Raw genomic sequence first — 22,330 nt, forward strand, 5'->3', positions numbered from 1 at the left:
CTTTTTTGTTAGCAACATCCTTCAGAACTGTAGAGTGCATCTCATTAGGGCCAGGGGATTTATTGCCCTTCACTTATGATAATTTCAATACTTTAAAAAAATTAATGCTAATTCCTTTGAAGCCCTTATTCACCCTAAATTAGTAGTTCTTCATTATTTCCTGATTTTCTGCCTTACATAAAGGCAGACTCAGAATATTCATTTATTTATTACTTTGCCATTTCCTTATTACCCCAGTGTGACTTATGCTGTCATATTCTGTAAGAGACACACCCAATTTAATTTCTAAAGCTTCCTCTTTATAGAACTGTTAAAGGTCCTACAATATATCTCAGTAGGTTATTTTTGTGTTTGTTTCTCTTTTCTTATCAAAGCCTTAGTCCTCCTTGGCTAATTCCTGAACTCTGCCCAATCCTCAAGTTTATTGGGTTGTTTTTTGTTTGGCTTGGCAATGCTGTTAGCTGCTTCCTTCATTTAATATTATTTTAATGTTGTGGTTTCTCCCCGGGATGGATCAGTTTTTCTGCTATATTATCTCAAGGCGATATATTATTTTACAGGGATATGTTATTTTACGTTAACTCTTTATTGTTATATCTTCTGATGCAATTTCCCAATAATCTTTAGTTTTATGCACCTTTTTTAACCAAGGTCAACAAACCATTTGCCTTTTGAAATGCCAGTAGTATCTGAACTTGGTTTGTCTCAGTTCGGCTTGAAGCTTGTTTGTATCGTTATTACTATTTGGGAACAGGCAGTTTAAACGGTTTCAGCATGGACTGGACGGGCCGAAGGGCCTGGTTCTTTGCAGTAATTTCCTATGACTATTTCCATTGTCATTTAGTTTTGTGTATCAAAAAACTTGGAAGCGTTACATTTGGTTCCCCACCCTCCGTTCCCGAGCCAGATTATTAATTGAATCATGGCAATCCAATAATTTCAGGATAATTTTTCGACAAAATTAGCATTTTATTTCCGGGATTTCTGCGTATTTAAACTCTTTCTTATTGTACAAATGCCTTTCTTTGAATGCGGAATTTCTCTTCCTGCTGATATGGACTATTTATTTATAAAATACTTTTATTTACAAATTATTTTCAATCCCTCACTACGGCACTGAAGGGAAGTGGTTGGACAAAATTCACTTGGATTTAGCCAAATAGTGCGCTGATGACTGACGGGCTGATCTTCCATATGATTGGTTACCCAGCCTGAACGGATCGCGGATTGGACACCTCCGCTCCACCAGTAAAAAGTGGTGAGTCCTCCGGCAGGTTGCGAGTGCCTATTGGTCAGCTGGTTTGCAGTATTTGCTGATTGGTAAAAGGATGCTACGCGTTGGCCAGCTGCACCCGTGGCAGCGTCGCTGATTGGATGGTTTCGGTTGGTAGGGGAAGGGTGACAACGCAGAGCTAGATCGGCAGGAAGATGGCGGGGATCAAAGGTAGGATGCGCCTCAACAGTGCCCACGAAACTGCGTTTGGAGTCTTCCCAGTGAGGCCTCAGCTATAGTAGAGGCCTCACTCGGATGACGGGGGTCGGTGCCCGCTCGGTCGGAAATCACACTGTCGTCATATTCACAGCGAAAAACCTCGGCTTCTCCTGGGAAGCTGGATCTTGTTGGTCAGCAGCGGAACTCCTCCCAAGTGCCGCTCTTCACTCGTGAGCCCTGACAGTGAGTGCCAATTGTACAGCATAACAGCAGGAGCGATTCCACCCTCCTGTCCTGCAACTGAGAGTCGGGCGTATTCCCTCCTTCCCTTGTGTAGCGTCATAGTGGAACAGGCTTAGTATTTGAGATGGAACCCTGATGCTGTATACCACTCAGTCATTCTGATTGTTGAATATCTTCAAGCCGAAGCATTTCCTCCTTATTTATGGTCTGAAACGCTAGACAGAAGAGACTACAGATGCTGGAATCTAGAGCAATAAAAACAACAGCTGGAGGAACTCAGCGGGCGAGGCAACATTGGGAGGAAAATGGACAGTTCCCTCTCAGATGTTGACTGATCAACTGAGTTTCTTCAGTTTATGTTTTGATTTGTCCTGACGAAGGGTCCCGGTCCGAAACGCCGACTTCCTATAGATGCTGCCTGGCCTGCTGCGGTCACCAGCATTTTCTGTGTGTGTTGCTTGAATTTCCAGCATCTGCAGATTTCCTCGTTTTTATATTTTGATTTGCTTGGTTTTCATTTAACAGGGATAAAGTGTGGTACTCACTACCGTGAGAAAAAATGTTTCAAATAAGCAATTAGTTTCTCAATTACTAAGAAAACATGTGTTGAGTGTGGATGAGGATTCTTCCTCAAGATCTTAAGCTGTAACTTATTTTTGGTAGAGCCAATTTCTCAAGTGGCTTCTAAATGTCATTACACAAATCCATATCTGAGGCCTATAGGGAGACGTGTTGGGCCAAAAGCTTGATAAAGGAACTGGATTTTAATTCAGGGATTCAGATAGATTTAACAAGTGAAGGCTGTCAATGAAAAACTAATAAAGTTGATGAACTCCAAGGGTAGAAATTTTTTTTGAGTGGAGAAAATTACAGAGATGTTGATCAGCTTTTAAAACAGATAACTAATGTGAAGATAATGCAGGCTGGTATGAGTTGGCATACGGGCAGCAGTGTTTTAAATTGATTTGAGTTTTTGTATGGCGGGAGAATGCTTTCAACTGGGAGTTCACTGGAATAGTCAAACTGAGAAGAGACAAAGTTGTGATTGGTTGTTTCAGCACCTAAGGTGTATATAAGGGTTGTTATACGTAGGGAGTGATATATTTGGTTTGGGATTGGAAACTCAACTTTGAGTCAGATAGGATGTCAGGGTCCGGTTTCTCTTTGATATTCTGAATGGTTGAGTATGGCTCTTAAGAACAAAAATTGTGGTGAGGTATTGACCTTTTCATTTTTTATTGAACGATATTAATGCCCATAGTGTATAGTTTATCAGGCAAATAGTGACGTTAGAGGGAGCCAGACAGTCCAAGTATTTTGATGGACATGTTATTGATAACTTGCCAGATGCAATAAATGGAGTGGCTAAATCAAAAAATTTAAGATTTCTTAAAGCAAATTGCATTTGGCTGAAATGATTGAATTCCTGGAGATAATGGAGAAGGCTAATCAAGGAAATTTAGTGGGTGATTTCTAGATGTTAGGAATACATTCAGTAGCATAACACAGGAGCCAAGAGGATGTTGGTTAAGTATTGGCTCAGTGGAAGAAATTAAACTGTAAAGCTCAGAGGATGTTTTTCTCTCTTCAGGACCTCCTACCATTTCCGAATATGTCATTGGTTCCAATATGTACCACGTCTTCTGGCTGTTCTTCTTTCCCCTTTACAATGCTGTAGACATGACCCTAGACGTTTCTGACCCAGGCACTTGGGGGGCAAAATACCGTCTGGGTGTCTTTATTACATCCACAGAATCTATTGTCTGCTCCCCTAACGATGGAAACCCCTATCACTACTGCATTCCTCTTTTCCCTCCTTCTCTTCTTAGCCACTGAGACAGACTCAGTGCCAGTGACCTGCTCACTGTGGCTTTTCCTTGATAGGTCAATCCCCGCACCCCCCCGCCCCATCAGTATCCAAAGAAGTATACTTCCTGAGGGGAACTGTCAGAGGGGTACGCTGCACTGGCTGCCTATTTCCTTGCCCTCTTCTGACAGTCACCCAGGTACAATTGCAAGGAAAGGTTTCTGAACCCTCTGCAATTACTTGTTTTTTTTTGTATTAATTGCTCATAAAATGTGGTCTGATCTTCATCTAAGTCACAATAATAGACAAACACAATCTGCCTAAACTAATAACACACAAACAATCATATTTATTTTCGTCAATGCTGAGTACACCGTTTAAACAATTCCAGTCTAATTCAAAAATGCATGTGAACCTCTGGGGTAATGCCTTCTACAAAAGCTATTTGGAGTCAGGTGTTCCCATCAATGAAATGATCTGAAAGTGATAAGAGAGCTTAAGGTTAAGGTTAAGGTTCCCTAGGGGGAACAGTGATCACAATATGATTGAGTTCGCTTTGAAACTTGAGAAGGAGAAGCTAATTTCCAGTGTGTCGGTATTAAAGTGGAATGAAGGAAATACAATGGCATGAGAGGGAAACTGGACAAAGTTGACTGGAAAGGGACACTAGCAGGAAGGACAGCAGAGCAGCAATGGCTGGAGTTTCTGTGAAAAATGAGGGAAATGCAAGCAGATATATTCCAATTAAGAAGAAATGTCAAATAGAAGAAGGACACTTCCGTGGCTGACAAGTGAAGTCAGAGCCAAAGTAAAAGCAAAAAAGAGAGCCTACAAGGACACCAATGCTAGTGGGAAGATAGAGGATTGGGAAGCTTTTAAAAATTTGCGGAAGGAAACTAAAAAGGTCATTAGGAGGGAAAAGATGAATTATGAAAGGAAGCTGGCGACTGATATCAAAGAAGATACTAAAAGCTTTTTAAGCATATAAAGGGTAAAAGAGAGTTGAGTGTAGATATAGGACCAATAAAAAAAGATGCTGGAGATATTGTAATGTGAGATGCAGAGGTGGCAGAAGAACTGAATGTGTATTTTGCATCAGACTTCACAATGGAAGACATCTGCAGTATACTGGACATTCAAGACTGTCAGGGAAGTGAAGTATGTGCAGTGAAAATTACAACTGAGAAGGTGCTGAGGAAGCTTAATAGTCTGAGGATGGATAAATCTCCTGGACCTGATGGAATGCACCCTCGGTTCTGAAGGAAGTAGATGGAGAGATTGCAGAGGCATGAACATTGATCTCTCAAGAATCAGTAGATTCTGGCATTGTACCAAATGACTGGAAAATTGAAAATATTACTCCGCTATTTAAGAAGGTTGGGAGGCAGCAGAAAGGAAACTATAGACCTGTTAGCCTGACATCAGTGGTTGGGAAGTTGTATGGAATCGATTGTTAGGGAAGAGATTAGGGAGTACCTGGAGGCACATGACAAGATAGGCCAAAGCCAGCTTGGTTTCCTGAAAGGGAAATCCTGTCTGACTAACTTACTGTAATTTTTTGAGGAAATGACAAGGAGGGTAGACAAAGGAGATGCAGTAGATGTGGTGTACTTGGATTATCAGAAGACCTTTGACAAGGTGCCGCACATAAGGCTGCTCAGCAAGATAAGAGCTCATGGAATTACAGGGGAGTTACTAGCATGGGTGGAGCATTGGCTGGTCGGCTGAAAACAGAGAGTGGGAATAAAGTGATCCTATTTTGGCTGGCTGCCAGTACCAGTGGAGTTCCACAGGGGTCGGTGTTAGGACTGCTGCTTTTTACGATGTATGTCAATGATTTGGACTATGGGATTAATGGATTTGTGGCTAAATTTGCCGATGATACAAAGATAGGTGGAGGAGTGGGTAGTGTTGAGGAAACAGAGAGCCTGCAGAAAGACTTAAATAGTTTAGGGGAATAGGCAAAGAAGTGGCAAATGAAATGCAGTGTTAGGAAGTGTATGGTCATGCACTTTGGTAGAAGAAATAAATGGGCAGACTATTACTTAGATGGGGAGAGATTTCAAAATTTAGATTTGCAAAGGGACTTGGGTGTTAACCTCCATGTTGAGTCGCTGGTGCAGAAGGTGAATGCAATGTTGACATTCATTTCCAGAGGTATAGAATATAAGAGCAGGGATGTGATATTGAGGCTCTATAAGGCACTCATGAGACTACAGTTAGAACTATTATGTGCAGTATTGGGCTCCTTATTTTAGAAAGGATATACTGACATTGGAGAGGGTTCAGAGAAGATTCATGAGAATGATTCCAGGAATGAAAGGGTTATCGTATGAGGAACGTCTGGCAGCTCATGGGTTGTATTCCCTGGAGTTCAGGAAAATGAGGGGTATCTCATAGAAACATTCCAAATGTTAAAAGGCCTGAACAAATTAGATATGGCAAAGTTATTTCCCATGGTAGGGGAGTCTAGGACAAGAGGGCACAACTTCAGGATTGAAGGATGTCCATTTAGAACAGAGATGCAGAGAAATTACTTTAGTCAGAGGGTGATAAATCTGTGGAGATTGTTACCAGGAGTGGTTGTGGAGGCCAAGACAGAGATAGATAGGTTATTGATTAGCCAGGGCATTAAAGGGTATGGGGAGAAGGCAGGGGAGCAGGGATGACTGGAAGAATTGGATCAGCTCATGATTGAATGGCGGAGCAGACTCGATGGATCAAATGGCCTATTTCTGCTCTTATACCTTATGGTCTTAAATGAGATTGGCGGTGTGGGTTGTAGAAGTGCCCTGCCCTATTAAAAATGACACAAAGTCAGTTTACTGACAGAGCTTGCTCTTCACAAGAAAGATCTGTTTATGTGTACCATGCCTTGATCAAAACAACTTTCAGAGGATCTTAGAAGAAGAATTTTAGAGATGTATGAAGCTGAAAAAGGCTGCAAAAGCATTCCTAAAGACCTGAGTGTTCATCAGTCCACAGTAAGAGAAATTGTCTACAAATGGAGGAAATTCAGTACTGTTGCAACTCTCCCTAGTAGTGGGCATCCTGCAAAGATCCCACCAACTGCACAACATGCAATGCTGAAGGAAGCACAAAAGAACCCAAGGGTAACAGCGAAAGACCTGCTGCAGAAGTCTCTAGAACTTACTAAAGTCTCCGTTTATGTGCCCACCATAAGAAAAACACTGAACAAGAATGGTGTTCATGGGCAACGCCACTGAGGAAACCACTGCTCCCTTTTAAAAAAAACATTGCTGCACATTTCAGGTTTGCAAAAGGCCACGTGGATGTTTCACAACACTTCTGGGACAATGTTCTGTGGATGTATAAGACAAAAGTTGAATGTTTTGCTAGAAATGCACAGCACTGTGTTTGGAGTCAAGAGGGCACTGCACACCAGCACCCAAACCTCATCCCAACTGTGTACAGTGGAAGGGCATCTTAGTTTGGGGCTGCTTTTGCTGCCTCAAGAGCCTGGACAGTTTGCATTGAATGATTAAACAATGTGTTCAATAAAGACATGAAACGTACAATTGTCAGTTCAGCCAGATTTAGTTTGTCTATTAATGTGACTTAGATGAAGATCAGACCACATTTTTTGAGCAAATAATGCAGAAAAACAGGTAATTGCAAAGCGTTCACAAACATTTTTCTTGCAACTATACGTGCTTCCTGCAACTTAGGGATGACTACCTACCTGTAGCTCCTGTCACCACCTCATTCTGTATGAACCAGAAGTTGTCATGCTGCAGTCTCTAAGGAGCTACAGCACGGTGCACTTCATGCAGATGTAGTTAGCAGGAATCCAAAGTTCTTTCATCTCACTCATGGAACTCTGGACCAATTCTCAGCAGACTAGCTATGGACTAATAGACAAAGTGGAACAAAAAATAAACTTAGAACTTCCAACTGTGCTTCCTCAAGCCTGTTCTTGGTTGAGCCTGTTGAGCCAAAGTTGGACCACTCTAACACTGCCCCATTCCAAAAATGCCCACTCCACTAACACTGGCTCAGTGAAGACTCACTACTGACAAGACTGAGTTTTTAAATGGTTCCTGCCCTCCAAGATTTTGCTGTCACTCATAAAACTATAACTCATCCCTGACGAGACTTGGGGTTTTCTTAAATACTACCAAGGAATATTTTAAAAATAATTTGAAAAATTGTATTTAAATCCATTTTGATTCTGTTCATGGGAAGTTTACGTTGGGCTATACACAAATAAATTTGAATCGTATCAAGAGAAAAAATGCTTTACAAAATGAATACAATACTAGGCCTTATTTTTGCTTGACTCAATAGCTGTTGTGTAGCAGTATAACTTTGGGGTTGATATCTTTGATCTATCAGTTGCTCTGTTGGAGAGTGCAGAAGAAAATCTTGCTGCATGTGGGGTTTCAGCATACCATGTTTTCTTTTGGAGTTAAAAAGCTTATGAATGGAAAATGCTTGAAATATTCATCAGGTTGCACAGGTTAGTTCACACTGGAACATTGTGTGCAGTTCTGGTCACCACAGCAAAGGAAGGATATGATTGTGTTGAGCAAGTGCAGTGGAAATCCACCAAGATGTTGTCTGAAATGGAGGACTTTAGTTTGAAGATGTAGAGCGAAGGAGGCTGAACGGTGATCAGATAGAAGTTTATAAGATTATGAGAGGCATAGGGTAGCTAATTAAAATATTTTTCTAATGAGTGTATTATCAAATCGGGAGGCATAGGTTTACTGTAACAAGAGAGAGCTTTAAAGGAAATTTGAAGGGTAAGTTTTTTGCATAGTAGTTAATAGCTCGAATGCCAGTGGAGGTGGTGGATTCAGGTAGAATTACCATGTTTAAGAGACATTTAAACAGATACTTAAGTAGGAGAGGCATAGAAAGATACAGCCGTAATGTGATTAGTGTAATGAGCAAAAAGATTGGCATGGACGAGGTGGGCCAAAGGGCCCATTTCTATGCTGAACAACTCTGGCTTTGATTAACGTTTCAAGCTAGTCGCATTTCATGAGAACCCTTGCATTAAGATAAGATACTTTACTGAGCTCTGGTCGTATGTCATTGTATTTTCATTGAAATGACAGCCAACATTTGTACAAATTAGGCCGTTAATTACCAAATACGATTTAGTGGGAGTTGGAGTTAGGATCTAGGAAAATGCCCTGCTTTTCAAATAGCATAATTTGACTCTAAGTATAACAGATAGGCATTTTAACCTTTGGTTTTCATGCCTCACCTGAAAGATGTACTCAACCAATTTTTGAATATGTAGGCGAGAGAAACCAGTTTTGGATCCGTGATGGAAAATCTGAATATTAGTGGCAAAGGCCTGGAAATTGTCCATTTTTTTTGGGGGTTGCACTTGGGTATAAATAACAAAACAAGAAAACTAATCAAATACAGGTCTTTATTTCAGATGGTTTTGAAGTTTAAAAAATGTATGTAGATCAGCTATACAGCACCTTGGTCACACTTCATCTGATACATTATTCCTTTCTGGACACTGTGTCAAAGGGGGCATATATTTAACTTGAGAGGAAGGAGTGAGGAGTAAAGTGTCAGGGCTAAAGATCTAGGTCTAGATATTTGATCTAAACATAGTACATACAAGCTATTCCCTCTTGTGGTCCGACCTTAAAATAAGAACTATCTTATTTGGGTGTGAAGCCAGTGGTTCATAGAATTTTCACCTCTGGCAGAATTTGATTGCTGCATTGGTCAAAATTTTTAAGTGTTACTGAAAAAGAACATGAAGGTATGCAGTTAGAGGGGCAGTGAAAATGTGATTGGCTAAAGACTCCCTTCATAACCAAAGATGTTTGAGGAGCTGTCCAAACTGCCACTTATGTTCCAAGCTCCTCCACCAAAGCATACTAAAATATTCACTAGGAGAATTCTCAAGTTGTAAAGTGGGCTTGGTTCTGCAATTTCTCGCTTGAGCCTGAATGTTTTCACTGGACCAAACTCAAAGTTTGGTGATAAGTTGATGTGAGAGGATTGAGGTGGGAAAGGGTTTGTCACCATTTTTGATCTTGATGTTACTATTCTAGAGAAGGAAAAGCTCAGATTGATGGAAGCATGCAATTTGTTGAAAACAAATATTAATCAGTACCATACAGGATGCCCAAGGCTTGAGAGGTCTGGAGGAATTAGACTAAAGAAATGTAGAAGAAATACAGTTATCAAATTAGAGATCTGTAATGACAAATGAGCAGTGACTGTACAAGCAACATGATGGATTTCACACTGAGGATTCATGGAGTTCCTGTAACAATCTGTGGTGGAGGAATGGGTATGCTGTTCTCTTCATTGAAAAGAAGAGCACATCATGTGTATCCAAAAAATTATTCTGTTTCTTTTATTAAAAGCACGCTTTTATAATTCAAACTGGAACACTGTTTCTACAGTTAATGCAGGAGCACATTGTATGTTAAGTAAATCCGCAATACTTTGAAAAATGTTAAATAGTACGCCTCACATTATGGGATGTTTGCATTCCTAAAAAATTATCCATAGCACTAGAAGCCATCACTCTGAAATTATCTGAAGCTAGGGGACATGTGTCTGTATTATACAGTTTGTTTGCAAGTAAATGCAAAGAGTCGTCAAACAACATACTACAAGCATGGAGACCTGATTTGCATGAGAACCTGTTAGAAAGACAGTGGTCAGGAGCTTGTTCCTTAGTTCAAACTCAATCAGTGAACACTCATTCTAAATTACTACAATACAAAATGGATAACCAGACAGTACATTACTCCAGTCAGGTTGCATCACTTTAACCCCAACATTCCAGATGCACGCAATAAATGTAATCACCAAAAGGGGTCTCTGTTCCATTGTATGTGGGAGTGCCCCCAGATAATCTGCTTCTGGAAGAAGGTGCTGGATTTGATTAGTCAGATTATTGGAAAAAAGGTGTCCCTTGATCCTAAATTATGTATTCTGAATATTTATCCAAAGGACTTTGTAACCTCCAAAAATGTAAGGTCTCTGCTTAATATTTGTATTTTGGAAGCCAAACGCTGAATAGCCTATTCATGGAAGAAACCAACAACCCGTGGGCTCTCACAATGGCTGAAAGGAATGACTTCTTATCTTGCTCTAGAAAAGATAAGCTACATCACAGAAGCAAACTTGGCAAATTTTGGGAAATTTGGGACATTTTCTATAAGTTTCTGGAGAACAATATTCAGGATGATGAAAGTAACGAACTGAATTGACTGCTTTTTTTAATGGCAGGGTGTTTGCTTTTTTGTGTGTTTTTTTTCCTTTTGATTTGTTATGTACTTTATTTTTTCTTTAAATTTGTTGTACTTTCAAACCTATGGATGATCTAATGTATTTTTATTCTGTAAAAGCAATAAAGAGATGTTTTAAAAAAAATTATCCATATCACAATATTCTTATGTGAAATTGTCTCACTTGCATGAGTCAATTGAACTGAGATGGAACAAAAAATAGTTTTTCAATTCTTATTTTCCCCCTATTTTGTAACAGCAAATTTTATTCCATTTCTTAAATCTTTGGGTAATTACTTGTGAAATCGTAAGGGCAAACCTCCAACACCTGAACAGCCATACTCCTTATTTATACTCTATTCTTGGTTGGTGCAACTGTAACGAAACCCAATTTCCCTCGGGATCAATAAGGTATATCTGTCTGTCTATCTATATATCTATCATAATGTAGCCATTGTCTGTGTAGTGCACATGCTGAATCTTGATGATGTTTATTTTCATACATCTTCCAGAATTTGGGTATCATTTGCAAGGCCAGCACTTATTTTCCACCCGTAATTGTACTGGAACTTGGTGATTTATTGATATACGAGGGGTGATTGATAAGGTCGTGGCCTAAGATAGAAGGAGTCAATTTTAGATTACCTAGCACATTTATTTTTCAACATAGTCCTCTCCTACATGTATACACTTAGTCCAGCGGTTGCGGAGCATATGGATCCCTTCTTTGTAGAAGTGGCCCACAGCAGGGGTGATTGATAAGTTCGTGGCCTAAGGTAAAAGGAGATGAGTTATACAGCTCTCGTTGCATGCATGTGCAGTTCAATTCTTTGAGTGAAAATGCAGAAAGTTTGAAGTTTCTCCTCATCTCCTTCTACTTTAGGCCAGAAGACACCGACTTCTACAAAGAAGGGATCTGTATGCTCCATGACCGCTGGACTAAGTGTGTAAATTTAGGAAAAATAAATGTGCTAGGTTTTCTAAAATTGACTCCTTCTACCTTAGGCCACAAACTTATCAATCACCCCTCGTATTTAAAAGGTTCATTTTATTATCAATGTATGCAGAATACAACTCTGAAATTTGTCTTCTCCAGATAGCCATAGAATACAAAAACCATACAAGTAGTTGAAAGAAAGGTGTCAATCCCCCCCTTTACAAAAAGATAGAAACAAAAATTCACAAGCTGCTAACACGTTCAACCCCTCTCTCGCACAAAAACTAACAAATCACCCAACCCCAAGCCCCTAATACACAAAAAAGAATGGTGAGAACATGTAAAAAACATAGAATTGAAAGAAGCCAATATGAACTACAGTCCAATCTATAAATCTCAGAATTTCAATATATTTATTGATAGGTTTCAGAGAGCTTTTTAAGTGTCAATCAACAGGAATTCTGCAGATGCTGGAAATTCAAGCAACACACATCAAAGTTGCTGGTGAACGCAACTTTGATGTGTGTTAAGTGTCAATCATATTGGTTTGTCACGAACTGCATTTAGGCCAGACCAGTAAGGATGGCAGGTTTGTGGTCATCATTGCTAATGACTTTTTTAAAATTCAAGATTGTTAATCAAATTTATCTGAAAGTACCAAGACTTGAGTGTCAGCCACTAGTAAGATTTAAAGTTAGTTTGTGTTCAAAAGTATGCATATTTCAACACAAATACTTTAACATATTTAATTCTGCAGTTTTAAGATTGAGGGGGAAAAAGAGTTGGAGCAGGGTGTGATAAATTATTTCCTGTTCACTTGAAAGGTAGAGATTGATGAGGAATTGTGAGAAATGCAATGCATTGTGGCATTCATTGTATGTGTAATGTGTAATAGAAGAGAAGTTCAAGTTGGGAGAAGATTCAGTAATCATTGTGAACAACTTTTAATGAAACTTGTCACGTGGAAACACTGAGATTGTCTAATATCCACATTATGTAAATAGTTTGTAAATGCTTGGATAACTTGCCCTCTCCATTTTACTTGCAGCTCTAGTTGGTTTATCCTTCAGTGGTGCCATAGGCCTGACTTTCCTCATGTTGGGATGTGCCCTTGAACAATACGGGTAAGATTCTGACTTTTTTCAGTTAAACTCTTACCAGGAAATAATGTTCCTTTTAATTCTGTGGATGTTGCTTGTTCCCTCTACAAGACTGTTTAATGAGTCAGAAGTTACATTCAGTGGTAATTAGCTACCTCTCTTCAGCATTTTGCTTTCATATTTGTGTAGAACAGCAGGCGGAACCATTAGGAGTCCTGATTACTGTTCAATAAGTCGTGCAGAAGTGTGATAATCTAGCTGAGATCATTCATGGACTTGAAACTATTCAGAGCACACACGTGAAGATTTTGTGCTTGATTGATGTGTTAAGAAACAGTGATAATTAGTTAAATTGTACCATCATCTTCTGGAAAGGAGCAGCATTGGAGTTTAAAAAAAAGTGCAAAACTGAAAAATATATTTTACTGAATTTGTCCTTGTTTCAAAATAGAATGATGTGTGTTATCTCAAGAGCAATATGTTATATAGCCCAGAACATATCTGTAGAACCACAATTTGTTTATCTTGAACATGAACTTTCTTGGTTAAGCCCATAGTCTAATTGTTGTAAGTAGACATGTTTTAAAGTCATTTAGTTAATGAGTGAAATTTGGAAATGGGTAGATGCTAGTAATTCCTAGCTTCAGAAGTAGCCAATTGGGAATAAAAAACTACATTTTAATCTTGTTATACAAAAATACAGGTTTTATAACGTAATACATTTCCAGCCAACTTATTATAGTAAGTTTTGGACCAAGGATAATGTTCTGCTGTGTAGTATTGTGTCATGAGTTTATTAGCATTGGTGGTGATTTTGTTATTTTGGAAATGCAGTCTGGATCCTGATGGTCTGACATGCCTTAAGACCAGCTAAAAGGGTGAACCTTTTATGGTAAGAGAATGGTAAAATGGTAAGAGAAATCTAGTGGTGGTCCTGGAATTGGAAAATACATGCAATTCTTTATATGTGAAATTTAGTGGATCCAGCAGAACTGGGAAAAGGGCAAAGTATTGGAAAGGACAGAATTTGATGGTGTGAACAGATTATTAGAAGGTGTTCCAGTTCAACGACAGGTTTTGCAGTTTTGTAGGTGCTTGGGAAAAGCTAGGCCTGGAGTAGGAGACAAGGTGCAGATCTGATGTCAGTTGCCTCTTTTCTACCAATCAAATTCTTATACCCAATCTTATATCTATTCCACACTTAACTATGTCCCCTTATTTGTTACTTTCTATTGTGCCTCTAGTTCAAACAAATTGATGTTTTGCTCCAATGTTTTCAACAGTTCCATTTAATATCAGAGAATGTATACAATATGCAACCTGAAAATCTTGTTCTTTGCAGACATCCATGAAAACAGAGTATCCCAAAGAATAAGTGACAGTAAAAACATTAGAACCCCAAAGCCCCCCTACTCCTCTTCCCACGCACACAGCATCGACCCTCTCCGTCCCCCAGTTACTTCAGCAAAAAGCATCGGCACCCTCCAGCCACCAAGCAAGCAATTGGAAAACCTCCAGGAAAGGTCATGATCTGCAGCACAGCAGAAACTAGTCGTTCACCCACCAATTCTTCCTTGTTTCTTGTTCCTACATAGTCTTCTTTGCCTTACCATTTATTCCAGTTTGATCATTTAACTGCATTTCTTTTAAATGTAATTAAGAGAATATTTGCACAGTGCAAGCACAAAGACCTGTGCCATTAAAGAATCAGTATTTGAAAGGAATGAGGATCAAAGTATGCTGAAGTTGGCAGTAGAAAGGTCTACAGAAAGTGGTGGATGCAGCCCAGTGTATCACAAGCAAAGCCCTTCCCACTTTTGAGCACATTTACATGGACTGTTATTGTAAGAAAGCAACATCCATCATCAGCAACCTCCACCATGCTACTACCATCGGACTGGAGGAACAGGAGCCTTGGATCACACATCAAGAATGGTTTAATGTTGTCAAGATTGTTTGATGTCATTTCCAGTACATAAATATACACGAGAATGAAATAATTGTTATTTTGGATCTGATGCAGCACAAAAGAAACACAGTAAGATAAAGAACGCAATTATAAAAAAGCACAATAAATCTAAGCTTATATACATTGATTGTGTGTCCATAAAGTGATACCAGCACAGGCGTGTCTGTACATAAAGTGACTGACTGGAAATAATAAAGTAGTGGTGGTTACCCTATAATTATCAGACTTCTGAACTGTTGAAGACTCATCACAACTCTGAACTAATTTCACAACCTACAGCCTCGCTTTCAATGACTCCACAAATCGTGTTTCAGTATTATTTTGTTTTGAACAATCTTCTTTTGCATGTTGGTTGTTTATCAGTTTTTATGTTTTAGTTTTTTTTAGTGTATAATCTTAGTGTTTCCCTATTTTCCTGTAAATACCTGTGAGAAAGTGAATCTCAAGGTAGTATATGGCAACATACTGTATACGGACATTGATAAATTTGCACTCAGTGGCCACTTTATGAGGTACGCCTGTACATCTGCTTGTTAACGTAACTATCTAATTAGCCAACTATATGGCAGCAACTGAATGCACATAAGCATGGAAACATGGTCAAGAAGTTCAGATGTTCAGACCTAATATCAGGACAGGGGAGAAGTGTGATCTAAGTGACTTTGACAGTGGAATGATTGTTGGGGTGATTTGAGTATCTCAGAAACTGCTGATCTCCTAGGATTTTAATGGACAACAGTCTCTAAAGTTAACAGAGAATGGTGTGAGAAACAAAAAACATCCAGTGACTTATCAGTTCAGTGGGTGAACATCCCTTGTTAATAAGAGAGGTCAGAGGAGAATGGCCAAGCCGGTTCAAGCTGACAAGAAGGCGACAGTAACTCAAATAACCACGCGTTACAGTAGTGTGCAGAAGAGCACCTCTGAATGTAAAACTAGTTGAACCTTGAAGTGGATGGATTTTGCAGCAGAAGACCGCAAGCATAATTCAGTGGCCACTTTATTAGCTTAAGGAAGTACCTAATAAAATGGCCACTGAGTGTTCTTTGACTTTGAGTAATAACCAATTCAAGAATGCAATGTAATCACTCCTTGTTAATATATTTTGGTGTTCAAGCTTTCTCTCAGTTGCCCATTTGCTATGATTTGAAGATCTCAAACATCAAATTTGTTTAAATTTCTTACTGCTTTTCAGCTCTATTATATTTTGGCTACTAATTTAAGTTCCCTCTTTTAAGAGGCTTAGAAGTATAAGTGAGAGCGTTTTATGAAACGTTAACCTGGTTTCAGTTAGAGGCATATGCAAGCCCTTTTGTCAGTAGAATTTATAAAGGTTTAAATCTTCCTACTTTAATTATTTTTCATTTTCATTTTTAACTCCACTGCAGCATTTACTGGCCCTTGTTTGTGCTGATATTTTACTTCCTGTCACCTATCCCGACCTTTATTGCACGAAGATTGGGTGATGACACCGATGCAGCAAGCAGTGCCTGTCGTGAACTTGCATATTTTTTCACCACAGGGATTGTTGTTTCTGCCTTTGGGCTCCCAATAATACTTGCTCGAGTTTCAGTGGTAAGTCCTTCCTAAACCTGACTAAAAACTGTGTTGTCATTCTAGCTTATTATCTATTTGTAATTTTCTGCTTGTCAAAAATAGGATATTTGTGCTGTAGGGTGGAAATATGTCCAGCCACCACGGTAGCATAGGGGCTAGCGTGATGCTGTTACAGCTTGGGGCATCCCAGAGTTTATAGCTCAATTTCAGCATGCTTCTGTAAGGAGTCCCTGTACATCCTTCCCGTGGAATGCGTGGATTTTACCCAGGTGCCTTCGGTTTCCTCTCTCAGTCCAAAGGCGTACCGGGTACTTCAGTTGGTCATTGTAAATTGTCCCGGAATTAGGTTAAGGTTAATCGGGGTTGTCGGGTTGCTGGGACAGCATGGCTAGGAGGATCTACTGTGCACAGTCTCTCTAAATAAAATAAAATCAACCAAGTATGCAGTGAAATAAAGGGATAAGGGCAATGTTTAAAGGTAGACAGGTTCTTGTATTATTGATGAAGTGGAATTAGATGGTCTTAATGATGCTACAGCTCAGTAGTCATTCGCTAAACATGGTGAAATATGATAGGAAGGTTACAAACAATTTAGTTTAATTGGAAATGGTGTCCAGAGAGGGAGATGGAATTTATGACTGAGAAAAACAGTTCTTTTGATAGTGACTGGATCTTCCCAAGTAATGACATCCAAATTTACTGGGTCATATTTCTGTACATATAAGAGCAGACAGTCATTATGGTTAATGTTATTGAGGCGATTGACATTTATGTAAAATAAAATACAGAAATAGATCGGGGAATCCAGATTGAAGCAGAACAGCTTATAAATGTTGAATACATTTTAACAATTTCTTCTAAGTTTGTCAAATACTGCATGTTTGAGATTTACATTCATGTGCTACAGTTTCCAATGTGCTCACTTAATATGGGTATAATACAATAATCTTGTGTTATTAAGATGTGTATTTGATGTTTGATTAGTGTACCAGTTAATTTAATAGGATATATACTGAAAATTTCAAATTATTATCAAGTTTGGGACATGATATCAGACAGCATTTGTAGATTACAAAACAATTAAATCTTCAAGACAAATGACCTTTTAAAATCCAATTTTTTAAATTCTTCTATTTTGCCCTTCTCTTCATACCATTCACATAACAGCATGGCTGAAGGTGGGGAAATCGCAAAGACTGGGTTACTAATTCTTTCATACAGTTACACAGCACTGAATTTGGTCCTTTGGTCTATCACATTTATGCTAACTTTTTGTCCATCTACACTAATCCCATTTCTCCACATTAGGCCTGTATCCTATTCCCTGCCTTTTTAAGTGCCTGTCTAAAAGTATCATAAAAATAATGATTGTATCTGACTCCACCAATGTATCTGGCATCAGGTTCGAGACCATAAGATATAGGAGCAGAATTAGGCCATTTGACCCATTGAGTCTGCTCTTCCATTTCATCATGGCTGATCCATTTCTGTCTCAGCCCTAATCTCCTGCCTACTGCTGTATCCTTTCATGCTCTGACTAATCAAGAGCCTACCTCTGCCTTAAATATACCCAATGACTTGGCTTCCACATTCAGCTGTGGAAATGAATTCACTGTCCAGCTAAAGAAATTCCCACTCATTTCAGTTCTAAATGGATGTTCCTCTAATCTGAGGCCATGTTTTCTGATCTTAGATTTCCCAAGCTATAGGAAACATCTTTTTCACATCCACTCTATAGAGGTCTTCCAACATTTGATTGGTTTCAATGAGATCCCCCCTCATTTTTCTGAATTCCAGTGAGTACAGGCCCAGAGCCATCAAATGCTCCTCATATGATGAGCCTTTCTATCCCGGCATCATTTTTGTGAACCTACTTCGACCTTCCTGGGGTGTAGACCATCTGGTCCAGGTGACTTACTTATCTTCAGACCTTTCAGTTTCCCAGGCACCTTCATCCTAGCAATGGCAACTTCGCTCACTTCTGCCCCCTGACACTCGAACTTCTGGCATACAGCCAGTGTCTTCTACAGGGAAAAATAAATGCAACATACATAATTAGTTGGTCTGCCATTTCCTTGTCCACCGTTACTACCTCTCCAACATCATTTTGCAGTGGTCTAATATCTACTTTTGCCTCTCTTTTACACTTTGTATATCTGAAGAAACTTTTTGCATTTTCTTTAATATTATTGGCTACCTTACCTTCATAGCCCATCTTTTCCATAATGATTTTTTAATTTGTCTTCTGTTGGTTTTAAAAAGCTTACTAATCCTCTCACTTCCCACTAATTTTTGCTCTATTATATGCCCTCTCTTTGGCTTTGACTTTTCTTGTCAGCCATGATGCTCTGCTGTCATCCCTGCTAATTTTGGCCAGTCCGCTCTCATGCTACTGTAATTCCCTTTACTCCACTGTAATACTAATACATTTGACTTTAGCCTCTCCTTCTCTAATTGCGGGATGAATTCATCTTATAATGATCACTGTCCCTTTACCTTAAGCTCTTTAATTAATTCCAGTTCATTGCACAATGGCCAATCCAGAATATCTAATTCCCTTGTGTGCTCAATCACAAGCTTTTCTAAATAGCTATCTTGGGATCTAGCACCAACCTGATTTTTACAATCCTCCTGCACATGGACCCTCCCTCCCCCCCATGACTATCATAACATTGCCCCTTTGACATGCATTTTCTTTCTCTCGTTATAATTTCTTGGCCACATCTTTGCTACTGTTCTGAGATCTGTATGTAACTTCCATCTGGGTCTTTTTACCTTGCTGCTGCTTAGCTCGACATGCAATGATTCTACAGCTTCCATTCCTGTGTCACCTCTTTCTAATGATTTGATTTCATTTTTTTACCAACAGAACCATCCCACCACCTCTGCCTACCTGCCCGTTCCTTTGATACAAAATGTATGCTTGGATGTTAAGCTCCCAGCTATAATCTTCTTGCAGCCACTATTCAGTGATGCCCACAATGTCATACATGCTGATCTGCAACTGTGCTATGTTCATATTCCTTATTCTATATACTCCATGCATTCATATGTAACACCTTCAGTCCTGCATTCATCACTCTTTTTGATTTTGTCTCCTTTTTACTTTGCAACTCATATTGACTGCAATTTTGTCCTATTGTTAGCCTTTCCTTGCTAGCAATGCAGCAGTGTGTTTGTAAACCTACTACCCCATCATCAGCCCTAGCAAACCTGACCGCGATGATATTGGTCTCCCTCAGGTTCAGGTGTAACTTGTCCCTTTTGTAAAAGTCATACCTTCCAAAGCGATCCCAATGATCCAGTAATCTAAATGCCCGCCACCTGCACCAGTTCCACAGCTATATACTCATCTGCCAGATGCTCATATTCTTACCCTCACTGGCATGTGGCACAGGCAGCATTCCAGAGGTTACTACCCTGGAGATTACGCATTTTAGCTCCCTGAAATCTCTGTTCAGGACCTCCTCACTTTTCCACCCTATGTTATTGGTGCCAATATGTATGAAGACTTCTGGCTGCTCACCTCCCCCTTTCGACCTGATTGGAGACACCCCTGACCCTGGCACCTGGGAGGCAACATACCATCTAGGTGTCTCTATCGCATCCACAGAATCTCATCTTTTTTCCTTTAGCTATGAAATCTCCGATCACTATTGCAGTCCTCTTCAAATCTCTTCTCTTCTGAGCCACTGTCCCAGACTCAGTGCCAGAGGACCCAGTTGCTATGCCTACCCCCTCCTTCCCTTAGGTTGCCCTCCCCCAAACACTTTTCATGAGATTTTAACACTTTCCCCTCAAATCGCCTTTAAAGCTCCTTTCTGTTATATTAAACCTATGTCCCATTGTTCTTGATAGCCCTAGCCTGGAAAAGAGATTCTGACTATGTACCTTATTTATACTTGTTAAAATCTTATGCACCTTGGTCAAAGCATCCTTTGGCTTCCTTTGCTCCAGGGCAAAAAAAGTAGGGCTGTCCAATCTCTTCCATAAACTAAAGTTGTTCAGTGCAAAACTGGACAAGTATGGCCCAGCCAGTGTTTTGTAAAATTGCAACATAACCTCCAACTTTTATTTTCTAAGCTCCAACCTGTGAAGGCAGGTGTGCCATATGCCTTCTTCGCCAACCTATCCACCTGTGTTACCACTAAAGTCCATATAAATAATTTTGTATCACCCTGCCTTTGTCAATCTTCTTGGTTGCTTCCCTTTAAAAGAAATTGATCAAATTATCCTGCATAAAGCCACACTGACTATGTTCGATCAATCTCTGTGTTTCCAAATGATCCGAAGATGATCCCTTAGGATTTTCTCCAATAAATTCCATACCATTGATATAAATCTCATTTAAACCAACTGTAGATTTATTTCCAGTCATCAGTCCCTGTATCTTTATGTTCAAAATGAAAATTTATCTCGTTTATGAAATGTATCACCAAAAATATAATAAAAATGGTTCTGAAGTTGATGCACCTCAAGTTAAGAGGAAACATAAACATAAATGTTACTACTTTTTGAATTGCTATGTAATCCAATCAATATGTTGAAGTAAAAGTTAATTACTTCATTGACCCATTGATCGTCATCTGAAGTATCAGTTAAAAATTACCCATTTACATACTTCTGTAGTTACTTCAATATGTAGGCTTCATTGGGGATAATTTTCTTCAGTATGGAGAGCAAGAGCATGAACAGATCAGAGCTAAGCCAGCAATGAATAACAACTTTGCAGATAGCTAATTTGTAGCAAAACGTTTATTTGAATGTGCTTGCTGCAGTAGGGTACAGGTAATGTTCCATTTTTTTAAAACCTATTATGTTGAGATTGCTGTCCTGTGTTTCATATTTCAGATCCAGTGGGGAGCCTGTGGACTCGTGCTGGCAGGCAATGCAGTAATCTTTCTCACCATTTTGGGCTTTTTCCTAGTGTTTGGTAGAGGGGATGACTTTAGTTGGGAGCAATGGTAGTTTTGCAATGAACCCTGGATATGATGACCCTTTGATGCTGAACCTACTAAAACTCCAACTAAAGTGCAGTGTGTACCATCTGTAAATGCAGCATTCAAAAATAACCCAAGATTTATTTGTATATTAAATTTAGTTATTTCATGACCTAGGTCTGTGCTAATCTCGCAATTCCAAAATAGTAAAATTTTATTTGAACACAAAGATGGGCCTTTGCAAGTATTTGCCTGTGTTGACCAATGAACAAAATATATTGTAGGGTGCATGATGACATCTACTCCGATGAGAGGAAAGTATACTCCTTGGTTCTTGAAACGTGCATCAGGTTTTTCGTTTTAATACATTGTATAAACAAAAGTAAAAAAAGTAAAACTATTGGAGGAGTTCTGATGTGATTGGTGGCATTGTTAGTTGAATTTGACTGGGGGATTTACCATTGGCCCACTCCTGCGGTATAGAGAGGTATAAATCCTCTTGACTAGTTAGTTATTTGTTCTGCCTCTTTTTAGCCAAAAAGACCATCATTATTGACCTGGCATTTACCTTGATGTCAGAGCTTTTACAATGCATCTTGAGCAACTATATATTATTTCCAATGAACAGAATGTCACCATTTGCTCTTTCAGAGTTTGTCTTTGCCATTTTGATATGCTTATATAAAAGTTCATTGTGCTTTAAGAACTTAAAATGCAATGTATTTAAGTTATCCTTAAGATCTCTAGGATCTTTTTCTTTTTGTACTATATGCAAGACAAAAAGAGGTTTGAAATGCTTAGAAACAGAAGCACTACTCAAAAATTCTTGACAACCATTGTATTGTGTTCTACCCTTTCTAATGCTGACTGTCTCATATTTTGAAGAAAGGATTATTTGACTAAAACAGACATTTACTGTATCTTCTATGTATCAACATTAAAGTTAATGTAAGGAGTATCTCCGCAACTGTCATGTTGTACCTAGTGGAGAAAGACTTCTGAAATTTAAGTATCTAAAAAGAATGTGATGGGGTTATGGGAACATTGAAGTTGATTACATTATGTGGTATTTGTAACCAATAATTTCACAGTAAATTATCGATA

At 39.1% G+C, this 22,330-nt stretch overlaps 1 protein-coding gene across 1 annotated transcript; it reads left to right on the plus strand.

Moving 5' to 3' along the window:
- The first annotated feature begins 1,362 nt into the window (after nt 1-1,362).
- On the plus strand, nt 1,363-21,831 carry LOC134354823 (leptin receptor gene-related protein). Its single transcript, XM_063064146.1, has 4 exons — nt 1,363-1,444; nt 12,709-12,784; nt 16,118-16,304; nt 21,138-21,831. Exons 1-4 carry the CDS (start codon nt 1,429-1,431, stop codon nt 21,252-21,254), a joined length of 396 nt encoding a protein of 131 aa, XP_062920216.1. The 5' UTR covers nt 1,363-1,428; the 3' UTR covers nt 21,255-21,831.
- The last annotated feature ends 499 nt before the right edge of the window (nt 21,832-22,330 follow it).

This window comes from Mobula hypostoma, chromosome 12, assembly GCF_963921235.1.
Source record: "Mobula hypostoma chromosome 12, sMobHyp1.1, whole genome shotgun sequence".
Classification (NCBI taxonomy): Eukaryota; Metazoa; Chordata; class Chondrichthyes; order Myliobatiformes; family Myliobatidae; genus Mobula; species Mobula hypostoma.

What these genes read in the sequence shown, in the direction of transcription:
- LOC134354823 (XM_063064146.1), top strand. An exon ending in TGTGCCCTTGAACAATACGG is followed by an intron (nt 12,785 to 16,117) that starts GTAAGATTCTGA and finishes ACTCCACTGCAG; the next exon opens with CATTTACTGGCCCTTGTTTG. An exon ending in TACTTGCTCGAGTTTCAGTG is followed by an intron (nt 16,305 to 21,137) that starts GTAAGTCCTTCC and finishes TTCATATTTCAG; the next exon opens with ATCCAGTGGGGAGCCTGTGG.